The 18,289-nt window shown below is 32.1% G+C and overlaps 1 protein-coding gene and 1 long non-coding RNA gene across 3 annotated transcripts; one reads left to right on the top strand and one right to left on the bottom strand.

The window, feature by feature from the left end:
• The first annotated feature begins 365 nt into the window (after positions 1-365).
• On the top strand, positions 366-3,405 carry LOC110734836. The gene is made up of 3 exons (XR_002513928.1): positions 366-750; positions 892-1,277; positions 3,082-3,405. It is a non-coding gene; the product is annotated as an uncharacterized LOC110734836 (long non-coding RNA).
• Positions 3,406-3,486: 81 nt separating this feature from the next.
• Positions 3,487-7,335, bottom strand: LOC110734821 (protein IQ-DOMAIN 1-like). 2 transcript variants are annotated; one of them, XM_021914969.1, is made up of 7 exons: positions 6,865-7,335; positions 6,646-6,699; positions 6,280-6,382; positions 5,796-6,179; positions 5,162-5,395; positions 4,931-5,053; positions 3,487-4,368 (listed from the first exon to the last, which is right to left on the bottom strand). In XM_021914969.1, exons 2-7 carry the CDS (start codon positions 6,681-6,683, stop codon positions 3,700-3,702), a joined length of 1,551 nt encoding a protein of 516 aa, XP_021770661.1. In that variant the 5' UTR covers positions 6,684-6,699; positions 6,865-7,335; the 3' UTR covers positions 3,487-3,699. The 2 variants fall into 2 exon arrangements, with proteins under 2 accessions (XP_021770661.1, XP_021770667.1); XM_021914975.1 differs by lacking the exon at positions 6,646-6,699.
• Positions 7,336-18,289: the final 10,954 nt, after the last annotated feature.

Below are 18,289 nucleotides of genomic sequence, written 5' to 3'. Positions count from 1 at the left end.
AACAAAACTGGTGAAGGGTCTAGTTTGAGAAGATATAGGTAACAGGTGGGATTGCTTTGCGATTACTCAAATGTGGGCTTGTTATGAGAGGACCACGCAAATGTGGGATCATTAGTTTTAATTTTTACAATAATATATTTGCAATTTTCCTTTTTTGGACATCCTAGAAGAATGCTCTTCTACATTTATGGTCATGTGGCCCATTAAAAAAGTGCGGTCCCACTATTTCACATTTTCATTTATTCCACTTAACCAAAAATTATATTGTGTACATTATACTTGGTGCATACTTTTTGAAGGAAGTACTATAGTGAATATAAGAAAACATGATTTTGATTATGTGTATTGGGTAGATTAAGCAACATTTCAAGGACCCTGACTGTCAGAAGCCTTGTGTTAGTAAGGTTTGTTGTTTATTGAATGGTGGAGCACCTTAAGATCTGTCTTTTGTATGCAAATTGAGCTTTAGATGCTTGGTCCTTGTTTCTGAGTGGTTGTTTCTGGTGGGAATGCTTCTAGTGCTAATGGCGTCAAAGGCATAATTATGATATTTTTTAGGCTACGGTTGGAAATTAATGAGATTAATGTTCTGGGGTACTGTTCTCATCAAATATGTTAATAGGATAAAGTTTTGTGTCAATACTCAGGAGCTTTTAAGGAGTTGTTTGGCTTTAGCTTGCTCATTGTATTACTAGATGATTCTGCCACATCGCAATTAAAAAGCTAAATCGGATAGTGGTGGAAAGGATGGTGAGTATGAAACACTGTAAATTGTCCAACAGTTACATTCTAGAATTCAGTGTTTGTATTTTCATCAAAATCGTAGTAATGATTTTATCTATCCATCTCACATGCCTTTTGATCCATAGCTATACCTTTTTTTGTCTTCAGTTGTTGAGATTGATCATGATGAGAGACCAGAAGATGGAACTTTGGCACCTTCTTTGTCAGTATGTCGATCTATAGCTCTGGAGAATTGATATTCAATAGATTCGAAGGTTTTCAGAGGATCTTATGTATTTAAAAGTGAAACAAGTCATAAAGAGAGCACAACAAACCTTTTCAACTCACAAGTTCTGGCTGATTTGGATATGAGGATTATCTTGGTTGCAGTGCAGCTGAAGATTGTCCATTGCTCTTGGATGAGTTTTCCCTGAATCCTCGTTGAGTAAGCTGACCTCCTTTTACACCCACTTCAGCAGAGAGCAGAGCAGTGAACCAGCCAGTTTGATGAACAAGTTACACATGCAATAGCCAATGCTCTGGAAAGTAATAAGGTATTTTTTCCCTTCTTTTCAGTTAAATACTACTACTAGTCCCCGACGGTGAAACTTCTGACGAGAAATGTTTCTGTACAGTTGATGAACTCCAGCCGAATTCTCTGTATATACCTTTAAATTTATTAATTTTTTTATTTTTGGTGGATGTCTGCATAATTGTCATATAGGTCTGATTGTTTATGTTATGTGGAACCTTGTTATTGAGGCTTGATACTCATAATAATATGAACTGATAGCCTGATAATGCCTAACACTTTATAACATGTATAAATAATTAGAATAATTAAACATTACTAACCCTGCTTATAATTCTGGTATACTGGAATGTAGGTTTTGTGTAGAATTTCTGATTATAGATTAGGATTCAACATTGTTTTATTTACTTTTATCTTTGAGTTTGGCTATGATCTATAATATAGATATGCATGTCAGGTTTTTATGTACTAAATTCAGATTACTTGTCAGAGTTAATGTCATGAATCTGCAGTGTCTTTTGGTCCTATTAATCTTAACAGACCCTAGGGAGCCTTAAATAAAAGTGTGCTCATTAATTTATTTGGGCTACTCAACATATTAGTCTCTTTTATACTAAAATTAGTTTACTACTCCCTGTGTGTGTGTGTGTGGCTCTTTTATAACAAAATTAGTTTACTACTCTCTTTGTGTGTGTATGTAACATATTAGACTCTTTTATTATAAAATTAGTTAACTACTCCTGTGTGTGTGCATGTGCTTTTCAATAAACTATTAACTATTATTTTTATTCTTTTTAAAAAAAATTTAATCTTGCAAGTACCTCACTTCTTATTATATTAAAGTCACTTAAATCATCTCAAACTATGTGCCGATCAAAGTAACTCTTTAAAAAAAGAATAAAGATATTAGTGTTTTTTTTTTCTTCTTTTTTTTTTGCAATGAAGGTAGATATTTGGTGTGCATATGACTAAAGATGGGTCACTACTCAATGTAGGGATGTAATCTAGATTCAAATCGGATACTTGGACTACTCTTCATATGCTCCACTGTTTTTTGTCAGACTTTCTTTTGATTAGGTCAAGGTATTAACGTTTATAAGGGCTTATTTGGTTCATCTTATTTTGATCTATATTTATTTTATTTGAAACAAAATAAGCTCTAGATTGGATAAGTTCAAAGAAGAAAAAGCTCAGATAAGTTAAAACAAACTAAGTTCACGTAAGTTCAAACAGTAGAAGTTCAGAGAAATAGGCGCTTTATTTTTAAAATTTCTGGAGTTCCAAATGCGTGGAATGTAAGATTTGAATTGAATTTTCCACTAATGCTGAGAGAGTAGAAGGGAAAAGCTCGACCTCCATAAGGGGCGGAAAAGTAAGAGATGTGAGGCTTTTGAATTTTGACCTTAGGAGTGGCACTGAAGGAGACCTTTGAGAAATCCCATGAACCATTGGAGAGCTTGTCAGCAAGTAGGAGAGAGGAGTTAAAAGGGAGGGGTGGTCCATAGATGATTGAGCTAAGATTGCCTAACACCATCCAGTTGTTATACCAGTACTTTTTTTTTTCCTTCCTTAGCCAGTGTCAACTCTGTCAAGGGCACAAGTGCTGCAAAAATTCTCTGATGATTTCAGGAATAAATCCCTGCATCAGAATCTACATGGGAATTTAAATTGATACGATAATACATTATTTTGCAAAGATTTTTTTTTTTCTGTGATTTTTTTTGTTATAATGTATCCAATTCTAAAGGAAAAATGTTCCAACAAATTAGTTTTGAACTTTGTGCAATGAGAATAAACGTGGCTGTATCATATTGTTTCTATGGCAGGTAACACATAGTAGCTGCTCTTAAGCTATGGGATGATCAGCTGTGGGCTGTGGCATTGACTGATCGTGTGATTTTACTTCCAAGTGGTATAAATGCAATATGCATTGCTGCAGTACTGGGTATAAAGAATTTGCTGTATTTACTAGAATTCAGATTTGGCAGGTAAAGGTAATAATAATTCCTGCTCTTGAAAACCCTGAAGCCAATTAGTCTTGCTGATATTGCAACAATATATGAAATATGCTTCTGCAATCAAAAGCAGGAGATGAAAAGCATATGCTGTAGGAATCAGCAAAGCCTGTCTTTGTTTTGGTGTATCTCTAACACCAGTCTGCCTTACATTGTTTTAGATAGTAGTTCCTGCTGTATCAGTCAAACTCAGAAATAAATGCCAGTTATTATTGGTTACAAAATCATCATGCTTTATCCTCAATGTAAAATAAAGAAACCAAAAGGTTTAACAAACATACTGCTCTAAAGACTATGCCAAAGAAACTAATGACCAGCCTCAAGCAAACACGTACTTTATCAGCAATAATACAAACCGATATAAATAAGGGAGTAGTAAAATCAAAATCAGTTATTTTTAATATTAAGAATTATGTTTTCATTTAGGTTCTAAGTATGATCTGAGGAAGTAGACCGCCTTGATCGTGCAGGAGAAGCAGGCTGAGAAGCCCTTTTCCTAGCTGAACTAACAGAGACTCTGTCGGGTGTGACACTCTTCTCCCTCTTGCATTCACCTCCAAATCGTGTTCTAGCCTTTTCAGATTCAGTGGCAGCCATATAACTTGGAACAGTTTGAGAACTCGCTAGGCTTTCATCATCCCTAACAGATGAACCTGTTACACTATTTCTCCTTGATTGTTCTGATTGCATACTCAGTGTGCTTCTTGCATCATCTTCTGGACCCCAAATGCTCTTCCTTGGGCTCATCTTTGGGCTTTGGGATCTCAAGTTTCTGGTTGCTGCAGTGGACTTTGAAGGAGCTTTGGAAGTGGACAAGCGACCACCAGTTGAAGAACGGGATTGTTTTCGAATGGATGTTGGGGAAGGCTTTTCACGGCCATAATAGGCTTTTGTAAGCTCATGATTCCCAGACAAAGTGTTCTTTGAGGAGGCCATAATACGAGGGGAGTTATCATTGCTAAAGTCTTTCTCAGGAGTGGTTGCGGTCTCCCATGGTTTAGCAGCTAACCATCGTTCTAACCAGCTCCAGCCCCAGTGGGGATTGTTTACATCCATAAACAACGTGTGCGCAGACATTGATGATGCCTTCCATGCTTGCTGTACAGCATATGATTTCATTTAGCTATGTTGACAAACTAAGCTATTGGATTGCTCTTATTCTCCAATTAACTACCTTACAAATTACCGCTACTTTGCAAATTATCAAGGCGTTCTATTTTTATCACTCTTCCTAAGTAAAAGAAAAAAAAAAAACAATTTCTAAAGGACATGAATGTGATAAATTTTGGAGTTGTTTTAAAAAGTGCTATATAGCTCACTCTAGAAATAAATTTGAATAGAAGTATAAAGCACAAAGTACAGAAGTTATAAATATATAAATGAACCAAAATTTTTTTTATTAATTGAACCAAGTTTGAGCCTAGCTCAATCAAAAAACAATCTTAGTTGTACGAAAAGAAGACACCTAATCATGAAGTAGTTTACATCCTTGATAAATATGCTTTTGCATAATGACATAGGTGAACCTTGTGTACATGACTCACTAACTCCTCTCCATTGTCAGCGCGAAATAAATTTTGCATTTTCTACCCTGAAATTCTTCATTTTCTTTGGGCATTGTTGCTGGGCATGTAAGCGGGAAAGAAGTCTAAGTTGTTACCTGATGGGTAAATGCATAAGCCAGAGTCCTTTCTCTTCTAATGGCAGCCTCATGTCTGCTTTGCAACTTTGCTTCGATCTGTTCCTTTGTCTGTCTACTGCTGTCCCAACCATCACCGTTTTGCTGCAACATGCTCAGCACATTTTGTCATCAGCATAAGTACTATAGAAACAAGAAAATTATTGTAGTTTGATTCAAAATTGCAGAAATCACAGTGATGGATTAGCATACTTGTGATTTTTCAAGTTCCTTGGCTTGCTCTTTTGCATATTTCTGCTGAATCTGTTTCTGACGAGCCAGGTTTTCCTCAGCCATCTTCTGTCTTCTCTCATGTACCTGAGACTGCACTCGTGCTAATGTTTGCATTGACTTCAGAGTGTTTGTAGTCTGACGTTTGATTGCCTGTCCTTGCATTACTGCTTTCAACCTCATCAGCCCTCGCAGAGCACGTAATGTTCTCCTCCCCTATAAAAAAAATAAAGGCAATGAAAAAAAGTTCACCATGATATGAAGCGTTTTTATTTATTTTTTCCTTACATGACATGACTCACTCCACCTCGAAAAAGATACATTTCTATTTTGGTTCGTGCAAAAAAAAAAAAAAAAAAAAAAAAAGCAAGTTAAACTTTGAATATTACCATAATGATACCTTCATAAGAATTTCAGTGATAGACCAAGTCATTATAATGATGAATATGGTGATGTATAAGTTTAAAAACCCTTGAAAATGATCTTAAATCAGATATGGCTTATTACATAATTTGAGACGAAGAGAGTAATACTTAATATGCTTACAATCTAAACAAAATTACCATCTTATTTACCCTGAGTTCTGTGATCATAATAATTTTAACAAAAAACATACCATGTATCCTCGGAAAGCTGTTTGAATCTTAATGGCTGCAGCTTCCTCCTTAGACTTTCCAGAAACAGGTGTAGTAGTTGCTGTCAGACGAACAACCTCTGCAGCAGCCTGAGCAGCTGCAACAGCCGCCTCAGCAGCCTTAGCAGTTGCTATAGCAACACTATAGGCATGTTTCGTCTGTTCCTTATCTGCAGCACCACTTAATTTCTGTTCTTTATCTGCTGCACTACTTACTTTTGCTGGTTCAGCAGCAGGATCAACCACCGGTGCCACAGTTGGCTGAGGAAGTAACGCCATTGTTGCAGGGGCAGTGTCTGTTGGTGTTGTGTTAAGACCAGACCTCTTTTTCTTGCTAAACCATTTCTTCTTTGATTTTCCTGACTCCTAAAAATTAAAGTAGAAAACATCAATCTTGTAACATTTGTAATAATCCATTAATAAGGTTGACTAACTGGTTTATCATGACGAGTAAAATAAGACAAACCTGAACAATCTCTTTCACCTCTGGTCCGTTGAGAGCTTTTTTCATTGAAGAGAACCAGTTACCTTTTCTACCCATTTTTGCATCCGTTGATGTAGTCAAACACCTGGTTGTAATACAAAAGTTAAACAAATTTGTTGATTATTCTGTAAAAATCCAAAGAAAACACACTTTTAATCCTAGATCATCCACCCAGATTTAAAAAAAAAATAAAATCCTAGATGAAACATAACCAATAAAAAACTGTCATATGATCATTTTGATGAATTTTTTTTTCGACATTTTGGTATCTCAAAATCTGAACATAAAGGTTATGTAGTGCATACAAATTTTCTGTTTTTATTTTCAAGAACAACAAAATCAAATTACCTTAAATTACACAGCCAAAATTCTTTAGTGCACCCCATTTAAATTTGCACCCTACTAAAAAGACACAAAGATTCAAAATCTAGTTGATCGATCTTAACAAAAAACACTACAACAATCATGCAGTACAACTAAAATATTTCATGGAAAAATACAAATTTTATACAGCAAAAATAGAAGAAAGGTATATAAATAGGTAGCAGAGAAACTGAAAATATATACCAGGTTTAAAAGACTAAAACTTGTAAAGAAGCAAAGTTATGATTTGATGTGTTTTGACAAAGAGGGTATGAAGAAAAGTTATTGCAGGCCAAGAAGAAGGAAAAAAAAGAGAGGAATAATATTGAAGAATTCAATGAAAGAATATTAGTATTAGTATTTGAGTTTGATGATAATGAAAGGGTTTTGTGTTTGTGGGGGGCAAATAACAGTTAGTTACCAACTTAGTCGTTGCTTCATTGCATAGTGTTGTCCCACTACTTTCTTAATATTTCTAGGGGGGTGGGGGAACTCCATCTTCAGCAACATTATTTTATTTTCTATCCAAAATAAAATAAGAATTAGGCTTATCCAAAATAGAAAAAAAAAAATTTCTCAAAAAAAATAATAAAATAAAACATAAATAAAAAAAATTGAAAAATCAAATATTGATCCGTTTTATTCTAATTGTCTCATTTAAAATCTTGCACAGTTTTTCTACGATTCGGGTGGTTGACATGTGAAATAAATTACTATAGAAAGTTGTAATTCATATTAAGTTGTTTCCTTAATGAAACTCATTGAACTTGTTAAACAATGAAAAGTTGAAATTTTTCCATAAATTTAAATTGACTAAAAGGACCTTAGTAGTAATTTACTTTCTATATTTTGTGGGAAGTCCAACTCCCTCTATTTTTGCGTTTTTGTGTCTATTAGCCTTCCACTTTTGTTTTGTCAACCAATAAGCACTATAATGCATGGGTTTTAAAAAATATACGTATATGTACACATACAAATTTAAAAATTGTAACATTTGGAAACTAAAAATCTAGGTAAATTTAAGAAGGTTACACATGAATATATTATGAAGTATAAAGAAAAACACATATATAATCCATTTTTTAGGTAAAAAAAAAATGTCACACAATACTTTATGTATAGGCTAAATCATCAATATCTATAACGGGCCCGTAGAAGAATATATCCCTAGACTCTAGTGTATGTAGCTCTACCTACACTCCCTCTAAAACGATGCGTTTAGCCTCCTATTAACCCAGTATCTAAACCCATCAAAAAGACACACTTCAATCATACAACCATCGAGATCGCTCGTCGACAATGAGATTTCTACCAAGTAATGATCTAACAATTGAACACTTCCCAAACTACCTCCATGGTTCTGCATTCCAAAACCTCCAACGCTAAAGTCGTTGTCGGCGACGATGGCGGAGATGAATAATCAATTAATCGTGTATGTGACTTAAAAGTGTGTGATTTGTTCTTCTAATGGTCATTTCCTTGGAAAATTCAATCAACAAAAATTTCATTTATTGAATTTCCCATCAATTTTTTGCCCCTCTTAAATTTTTTAGTCTCTAATTCTACTTTCGCTTTCTAATTGACAGTTATCATAAGCATAACTTCTTTTTTTTTCTTTCCCAAATCATGAAAGAAAAATTATTAAAGTAGTTTTATTTTTATTTTATTTTTAAATTTATTAATGTTCATTTTCATATTGATAAATGATCACTTTATTCAATATATATTTATTGCGATATTGATATATACATGTTGTATATTCATTTTCGTATTAATAAATGATCATTTTTGTATTGATAAATTTTCATTTTTATTTTGATAAGTTTATTATTTCAATTTTGATAGACATTCATTCACGTTTTGTAAATAATGTGTATTGATTGTTACAAATACGTACTTTTTTTTATGTATAATATGCAGTAGTAAGTAATTAGTATATGTAGTACTTACTACTTAGCTTGCTTGTATCGTTTGTATGTCACACCTAACATAAAAGTATATTTTATGCAAGCAGCAAGATACTAAAAACATTGAATAGAGCTTTATATGTTTAGCCACATATATTTTTTAATGCTCATTAATTTTTATGCCATGTTCATTATCATTCCAATATATGCTCATTTATATATGAGTAGATGCTCATTTACATATTATGTTGACCATGTCAGTTTCTATACTCTTTTAGGTTCATTTTTATGTATATATTGTTTTTGTTTTTTTTTTTTTAAAAAAAAAAAAAATCTTTTTCATGTGTTATTTTTCCTATTATATATATATAGGAACTAAGAACTAATCGGGGCCGTTAGAGCAGAGAAAAGAGGCGCGTGATCTAACGACCCAAAATAAATCAGACAAATTTAATACAACACGCAAATTCAGGCGCCATTTTCTCTCTCCACTCTCTCTTTACTCTCGCTGTATTTTCGGCATTTTCAATTGCTCAAGAGCTTCGAAAACCGCCATAACCATCAAGAAAACTGCTCAATTTTTCTATATAATCACAATTTTAACTTGTATTGTATACATATTTCATTTTCGGAACAAAAAATTTCAAAAATTGGCGAATATTAGGTATTATATCAAAACTTCGATGTTCATACTTTTTCGTCTATTTTTACTAACAATTTTTTACTTATATTTGTGTTTTTTGCTAGATTATGTTAATTTTGAAGTAGCAAAAGTTGAATCCGAGTACTTCGAAGTTCAATTTTGGTGTTTCTAAGTTCGATTTCTTCATAATCAGGTATTTTAACAATTTAGTTTGTTTTTGTTCAAATTATGTTTGATTTTCTTATTGTTTCTGTTTATTTTTTTTATTTTAGATTAAAATCGACATGCATGAGAAAACAATTCGAAATTGAGTCAAAGAATTCTGTATAAATTTATTTTTTTACGAATTATTATCTAAATTTATATCAGGTTAATTTTACAAATTTTGGTATAAAATTATAACAAAGTTTTTTTGAACGAAGATTCATAAAACTTTAGATATGTTTATATTTATGAACTTAAGAAATTTTACTTCAATTGCTACTAATTTAGAATAATTTTGGTTAATTTATGAGTAATTGTTAATGTAGTTAAAAGAAATCAAATAAAAGTTGATAAAAAAAATTTAAAGTCAAGAAAATACAATCGGATATTTGGAGTAGTTTGTTTAGAATTTCTATAGTGAAATTTGATAGTTAGATTGTTTGTTTATAATTTGTAGTTAGATTGTTTGGCATAATTTGATAGTTAGATTTTTTTGATTTTAAGTTGTCCAATATGTTATCATTGTGAACCCTGGTTTCCCTGGCTTGCTACTACTTTGCTACACTTGCTGTGTCACCTACTGTTGCTATGGTCTTTCTGGTCGTTTGCAGTTATACATGTTGCTATTGAGTTCTTAGCTAAAAGAAATAAAATAAAAGTAGATAAAAAAAATTTCAAAGTCAACAAAATAAAACCATATGTTTTGAGTAGTTTGTTTTGAGTTTCTATAGTTTTTTACAAGTAGATAGAAATTGACTAAAATTAACTATAAATTGATTAAATGTTAATGAATTACTGTGAGATCTAAGCTATATTGGCTTGTGTATAAATTAATAAATTGATGTGACTTTTGTATTATGCCTTGTGTATAACATATCAAAAAAAGATGATGATCCTTGCTTATAACATTACCATATAGTTTGAAAGTATGATAAATTATTGTTTTGAATTGAAAACAAAATAAAATGAAAAAAACTACAAAGAAAAAACCACCAACACAACTAGTTCCAGCAAAGAAAATTCCTGCAGCAAAGAAGGCTAATGCAAGTATAAAAACTACTACAGCAAAGAAATCTCCTGCAGCCAAGAAAGTTCCTACTACATAGAAGGTTACTGCAAGTAAAGAAGCTACTGCATCCAAGAATTCTCCTGCAGCCAAGAAAGTTCTTGCTGCACAGAAGAAAAGTCCAAAGAAAGCAGCAAATTCAGATCAATCTCCAATTAAAGGTATAAAATATTGAAATACAATAATTATTTGATAAAGTAAATAGAAACACTTATAAAGTAAATCATTTATCTTTATATGTCTATGTTACAAATTTCATGATGCATAATATTACATGATTGAATATAAAAGTAAATGGTTAGTTTAATAAAGTAAACAAAAAAGTTTACAAAGTTAATATATATGTTTTTAAAGTTTTTTAACATGTGTATACTTATAAACTGATTGTGCAAATTAATTGCATTAGGTACTCAGCTCAAAGGATTTCAAAAACGCAAATATTGATAAAGAGAAGGATTAATGAACTAGAAGCTTCAAAAGGTTCATAAAAGTTTATTAAATTAGAATTTAAAGTTAGATTCATATGTTTTGTATAAAATTTATAAAGTAAATTAATGTATTACTCCAAGGTATAAATCTTAAAGTAAATGATTCGTTCTATAAAGTAAATAGAAACTGTTATAAAGTAAACAATTTACCTTTATATGTCTATAATGTCAATATAAATATTATGATGCATAATAATACATGATTGATTATAAAAGTAACTGATAAGTCTAATAAAGTTAATAAATGTTCTTATAAAGTAAATATATATGTTTTGAAAGTTAATTAACATGTTTTATATGCTATGAAGTAGGTTTTATCCTTTTCTTTGTTCCTTTAAAGTAAATGATTCATTCTATAAAGTAAACAGAAACTGTTATAAAGTAAACTATTTACCTTTATATGTCTGATGTTAATATAAATATTATGATGCATAATAACACATGATTGATCATAAAAGTAACTGATAAGTGTAATAAAGTTAATAAAAATGCTTATAATAACACATCAAATTCTCAACTAGTTTCAGAAACACAAATGCTAATGGAAGATCCTAAAGTACAAAGCGCTATGGATGAAATAGTCAAGCTTTATGATGATTTAAGAGATGAATCTAGTGTGTTTATGTCAACGTGGGAGGAGCAACATAAAAATTCTGAAGTTGATCCTGAAACTAATCAAGAGGATGCACGTGATCCTAAAACTATCAATCTGAATGATGAAAATGAAGATTTGGAAAAGGATCTGGATGACAAAGAGGAGGATGAAAACAAAGATAAGGATGACAAAGAGGAGGATGACAACAAAGACAAGGATGACAAAGAGGAAAATGAAAACAAAGAGGAGGACGAGGAAGAAGACACTAGTAGAATAAACTTAATGGGCAGCCACAAATGGCAAGCGGTTATTGAATTCCGCTTGCCAAAATGTAAATGGTAAGCGGTTTTGGATGAACCGCTTGTCAAAATGCTAATGGCAAGCGGTTTTGGATGAACCGCTTACCAAAATGTAAATGGCAAGCGGTTTGAGCATTGAACCTTTAGAGGAGGAGGAGGATGAAGAAGAGAAGGAGGAAAAGGAGGAGGATGACAATAAAGAAGAGGAGGAGGAAGAAGAGGAGGAGGAAGACAACAAAGAAGAGGAGGAGGAAGAAGAGGAGGAGGAAGAGGAGGAGGAACAGGTGAATGAACTAGAGAAGGAACAACTGAAAAAGGAAGATGAAAAGTAGAAAGAGAAACAAGAGAAGGAGCCTAATAACAAGGCATTTGATGTTGATCTTAGTAATGTAATAAGCTCAGTCACTGAGAGAATCCTAAAGGATATTCTTGTTGAAGAAAACCAACCAACACTTACCGAGAAAGCAATAGAATAAACAATTGAAAGTAATTTGTTAACTTAAGTAAATATTAATCAATCCATAGTGGATAGTGTATGACTCTTTTGAAACTAAATCTTCTATTTTATTTCAGGTGATGCTGATAAACAACTTGTGCCAGAAACAAACATTGTGTTTAAGGACATTAACCAAGAGATAGTTTCAAAAGTTAAAATCAATTTAGATTGTGGAGAAAAAGATGTTGAAATTGATTTTGTTTCAACGACAATGATAGGCAACAAATCAAGAATGAATGAAATGCCAAAGTTGTACCAAGTAGTGGCTGGTTACTGCTTTGTGAAGTATAGTCCATTCAAAAAGTAAGTTATGATTTTTTTTTTCTCTCACGAGTCAACAGGTACGTCGAACCATTCTGGAACAGACACTTATTGATTGGAAGCAAATACGGTAGTTAGTGCACTTACTAGCATACCAGACAGTTATGGTGTCGTCCACCCCCTGTATAAAGAGTGACAAGACGATGTTGCACCTATGTAGTCACATGCCCCCAGTCCTGAGACACGTGTACTCATCTTGTGGACAAAACTGCTGAGAGAGTTGTCAATTTTCTTCTCTCTCACTGGATTTGGATATATGCCTTCAGTCTTGAGACATGTATTTCTATCTTGTGGACATCGAGTATTATTTTTTACAAGAGAATTGTAAAGAACTCTATTCCGGCTGCGAAAGCCAAAATGTTTGGGCTGCGAAAGCCGAAACATTCTTTTTATCATCTTTTTTAAATTGTTAAAATCAGGCTAAAGTTTCAATGACATATCGAAGGACTTTGGACCAACGATGACATGATTGGGAAGACATCATTCCCTTTTTAATCCTTTTTAAACCGATCTCTTCTCATGACATGACATCACCCATAATGTCTTTACTTGTAAAAGTGTTCTACAATTGCAAAGGATCAATCTAAATTCTTTAGCGCGTTAAGACATAGAAAATACTTTTTCTAGCCTTAATAGCTACTTGTTTCAAACACATAGCGAATCAAAGATCGTTCGACATGCTTAACATTTCTGAAAGATTCTCTATTCATTGAGAACTTTGCAGAATAAGTCTTGGATTTATTTCCTTGGCTACTTTGATCCTCGTCTATCCTAGACTCGATCAAAGTGGGGTCTACTGTAGACATCTACTTTTGGCCTCTTGTCCCTACAGGAAGTGCAATGATGATAAATAAAACCATATTCGTGTTGGATCAAAATGAAGAATGCTCATGGATGACTGGCTAAACCGCAAAGACACAAAAAGACTAGCCTAACCCAAAAAAATACAAAACAAGGTCCAATTAACTAAACCCGATCATAATTAGGCTTAGACCCGTGCTTAAGACCCAATAATGACGGATTTAGAGGCGCCTAGGTTAAAATTAAAGCTGCCGCAAAAAAATCTGTGTGCATCTCAAAGAGTCGTGCAAGTCTGGCGCGCGCAACTAATTCAGTTGCGCGCAACACCCAGCGCAACATCTAGAGATGCGCTCGCAAAAGTTTTAAAATTTTATAAAATATAGAATCGAATCTTACCATAAAATCACGCGAAAGACATTCAGTTGCGCTGCCCATAGATGTGCAACTAAATTACTTGCGATGGGATGTCACGCGCAACTCATCCAGATGCGCGCGACACCTGCTGTGGCAGAATGCTCAAAACCCTAATTGCATCCATTTCCTATAAATAGGAGCTTAATACGAGGCTTAAAGACATAGAAATTAACCTAAAATCCTAGCAAAAACTCTTGTGAACTTGTACTTCCAAATCCTCTTGTCCTAAACACTCACCCCTCTTAATCTTTGTTACTACGGTGGAGGTTCCCGAACAAGAAGGAGTCCATAACTCCATAAGTGTTCTAAACAAAGATCTAGAAAAGAGAAGTGGTAAATTCCCGAGCACTTAGATAAATCACATTACTTTTCTTGTTTAAAAGAACTTCAATCAATAAAATAGTGTTGTTTGACCACTTTAAAAGGACATTTAATTAATCGATTCCACGTAGTATCTTGTGTTGAATAAGATTAGAATTGAATAATTAATTGATTGATCGATCACCTAGTCCAAGGCGAATCTTGTTTATTTTTGCTCCATTCACGAATTTTAATGAAATAAAGAATAATGACTTTGCAATGTAATTCCTACGTGATTAATGCTTGTAAATAAAATCAACTAACTTAGTTTTATGTATCGCATTGCATATATTGTTTGGTGATGACATTGTAAAAAAGGAAGAGCTAGTAAAGGCCGCACTAGGGCTAGAATAGCGATTCTCTTTTAAAGGGAACATTATTTTAGTACCCTCGCTCCTGAACTCATTTTTTGTTTATGTAGACAAATTTGGGCATGGGTAAACTTATGATATATGCGAAGTATACCATGAACTCCACATGGGAGAAGCGCATGAACGAGGTTTATGGGTTTCCCCAAAACTCATTGGAGACTCCTACTTGTTTCTTACAAAAAAAAGCATGATGATAGAATCAATTTTAATTCAAGGTCCCCAAAACAATCAGGAATTTAAATCCTAATACGCCCTAAAAAGTGTAAAGTCCTAGGCTTTTAAATGGACATGGGCATCTACGGAAGGACCCCCTACGATGGGATCACCCTCCTTATAGAGGAATAACATTGTCAGTCAGAAATTAGATTACTTTTATCAGGAATAAGAAAATATTAGTCAGAAATTAGATAATTTTTATTAGGAAAGAAATTATTTTTCTCAGGAAATAAATTATCTCAATCAGGAATAACAATTTTTCAGTAATAAATTAGATTATTTTATAAGGAATAGAAAAATATTAGTCAGGAATTAGATTATTTAGTCAGGAAAGAAATTATATTAGTCCGGCATTAAATTATCTCAATCAGGAATAACATTGTTTCAGTCATAAATAATATTACTTTTATCAGGAATAGAATGTTATTCGGGAATTAGATTATCTCAATCAGGAATAAGATTATTTTAGTCAGAAATTATATTACTTTCATCAGGAATAAGAATGTTGTAATCAGGAATTAGAATATTTCAGTCAAGATTCATATTATGTCACATTTTGTTCATAGTCAGGAATTACAATATTTTATTAAATGTTACTTAGCTTATTCTCTCTTTCTCCTATTTTTTATTAGCTTATGAAGAAGAAAATGATGAAATTTGGTCGTGACTTGAAAATCGTATTAGATAACCAAATTCACTTTGCTATTGATTTGAAGGATGAAGAGAAGACATTTTCACAAGAGTATTAATCTCAAGGGGAAGATGATATATATCATTCTAATCCTCAATTCTTAGCAAAAACTTATTAAATAGTGGAAGCTGCTATGTAGATCAAAAAGTTAGCTTCTGATTTGGATCAGTTTGATATTAAGCTTAAGGCTGATGATATTGTAATTTCAATTATCTTATTACTCCCTCCTTCCCTTAATATAAGCCTCTTTCTAACATTTATTACTCACATAATAAAGAGAAAGAGGCTTTGTATTAAGGGACAGAGGAAGTATTATTTTATATATTAAATTCATTTAATATTTGTATCTAATATTAATCTTCATTATATATATAGGTGAATAATGTCATTGCTGATCTTGATTTGGGAAAAGACCAAACTCAAGATAATGAAGGTAATTTAGAGAATGCAGATCAAGGCAACAAAAACCAATGTAGAGGATCAAACTGATATGCTTGAGAGATAGCAGAGGGGAATAAAGATGAATTCAATGAATCACTGTCAACTAAGGACTTGATATTGATCAAAATTTGAATAGAGAACCAAAATCAGTTGATGTTTTAGTTGGTGGAGAAGCTGTTATATATTCCAAACTTGACACATGACCATCAGAAATTATGGTTGGTTCAGTTGGTGGGGAGTTTTTCTTGCTTCTAAAACTGTTGTTGGTTCTAAATTTGTCCCAAGACCATTAGAAACTTCGACATCACCTCAAAGAACAGGAAAGAAAGACAAGGGACTCAATGAATTTTATTCTGCTAGTATGAATGAGAATTAGGCTAAGGTTGTGCAAGAAGGGAGGAGTTTCTTCAAGGGAGATGATTCTATGCCTAAGTTTCTACTAATTAATCCGACTCCTCCTACATACTCCTCAACCATCTCCTACACCATCTCAAGAAAAAAATGCAGAAGTTACTGAAGAAGAAATAATAGTACCTATTGAAAAAGAAAATTAAAGTGATAAGGATGATGACAGCACATCTAAGGTCTAATATTTGTATTTTTATTTGAACAATTTATTAAAATAATATTTTTATTTAACTTTAATATTTTATATAAATAAATGTATATATTTTTTATTTGTATTATACATATGATTTCAAGTTTTTACTAAATATGATGATTTATTCAGTCTAAAGTTAGTGAAGAATATCATTTAGCTATTGGTCAGGCGCATCAGGTAATTTTTTTTGTTATTTATTTAATGAATTAAAGTATTTTAGTAAGAAATTAGCTTTATTTTGTCAGGAATTAAATTAATTTTGTCATAAATTAGTTCATTATTGTAAGGAATTAGATTATTTTTGTCATGTATTAGATTACTTTTGTCATGTATTAGATTATATTTGTCATGAATTAGATTAGTTTTGTTTAAGATTTTTTTTTCAGGAGTTAAATTATATCTATAAGAAATAAGAATATTTCAAGATTACATTTATCGGGAATAAGAATATTTTAGTCAGGTATTAGATTATTTTGATCAGGAATTAAATTATTTTTGTCAGGAAATAAATTATCTCAATCAGGAATAAAATTATTTCAGTCAAAAATTAGATTAATTTTATCAAGAATAAGAATGTTTTAGTCAGCAATTATATGATTTTGGTAAGAAATTAACTTAATTTTGTTAGTAAATAAAATTTCAATCACGAATAAGACTGTTTCATACAGATATTAGATTACTTTTGTTAGGAATAAGAACTTTGCAATAAGGAATTAGAATATTTCAATAAGGATTCATATTATATCAGTATAGATTATTATTGTCATGAATTAGATTAATTTTGTTTGATATTAATATTTTTTTCTTGTAGGAAGTGATGTTTTAAATTTATTGAGGAATAAAGATGATCCAAAGGAATCTGTTGCAAATAAATCTCCTACTACTGCTCCTAATGTTGTTGATTTGTCTCATGATCAGCTTATGGTTTCAGGAGATCATATGCCAAAAACGCATATTGATTTAATAAAAATAGATAAAACTCCTACTGCTCCAAATGTTCCTGTTTCCCCTAAACTACTTTTATTTTTACTGATATATATTCTGAAAAAATGGCTAAGAGATTGGAACATTTAAAAGAAAAGCAACAGTTGATGTTGCAGGCTGATTTGGAAGCTGCTGGTGATCTAGATTAGGTAAAACCTCCCTTTTGATAAGATTCCGATTTGAAATCGACATAGTCTTGTCTCTAGGAGTTTGCATGAATATAAGCCCTTATATCTGAATAATATTACTGAATAGCAAAGATATATTTGTGATTTCCTCTTTTATATGAAATGGGATGAGAAGAAGGATTTAGATCCTACGTCAAAAGATGAAGGAGTTAAGGCGTGTAACAAGAGACTGTACGTAGAAGATACCGGTTATGTTGTCTGTCAGTATATTAGCGAAGATATTTCACAAAGTGATGTTATTTTGGTTAGAGAGGAGTTTTGTTCGATGTGTCCTTCTATCTCGGTTAACAGCGGTGTTCAGGATGCTTGGGCTTCTGTGTTGGATATTGAAGAAAGCAAAATAACTTATAGTGGTGTTTTTCAGTACAAAAGATTTTGTTTTCATATTAGAGTTGTTGTAAGTTTTTTCTTTTTCTTTATATTTTCCTTTTTGGAATTATTTATATATATAACATAATATATATATATTTATGTTTTGTAGGAAGTTATTGACAGATACTTAAAAGAGAAAAGAATTTATCTAGAAGAAGTTAAGTTCATTAA

The sequence above is a fragment of the Chenopodium quinoa genome, unplaced genomic scaffold (assembly GCF_001683475.1).
Source record: "Chenopodium quinoa cultivar QQ74 unplaced genomic scaffold, ASM168347v1, whole genome shotgun sequence".
NCBI classification, from domain to species: domain Eukaryota; kingdom Viridiplantae; phylum Streptophyta; class Magnoliopsida; order Caryophyllales; family Amaranthaceae; genus Chenopodium; species Chenopodium quinoa.
Note: the sequence above shows the minus strand (reverse complement) of the source record. Positions and strands in the feature narration are given on the sequence as shown.

Excerpts from the sequence above, each read along its gene's own strand:
- LOC110734821 (XM_021914969.1), bottom strand. The coding sequence starts at position 6,683 with ATGGGGTGCACTAAAGAATTTTGGCTGTGTAATTTAAG. Across the intron at positions 6,383-6,645 it reads TTTTGGCTGTGTAATTTAAG|GTGTTTGACTACATCAACGG; the intron begins GTAATTTGATTT and ends TATTACAACCAG. Across the intron at positions 5,054-5,161 it reads AGGAACTTGAAAAATCACAA|CAAAACGGTGATGGTTGGGA; the intron begins GTATGCTAATCC and ends AGCATGTTGCAG.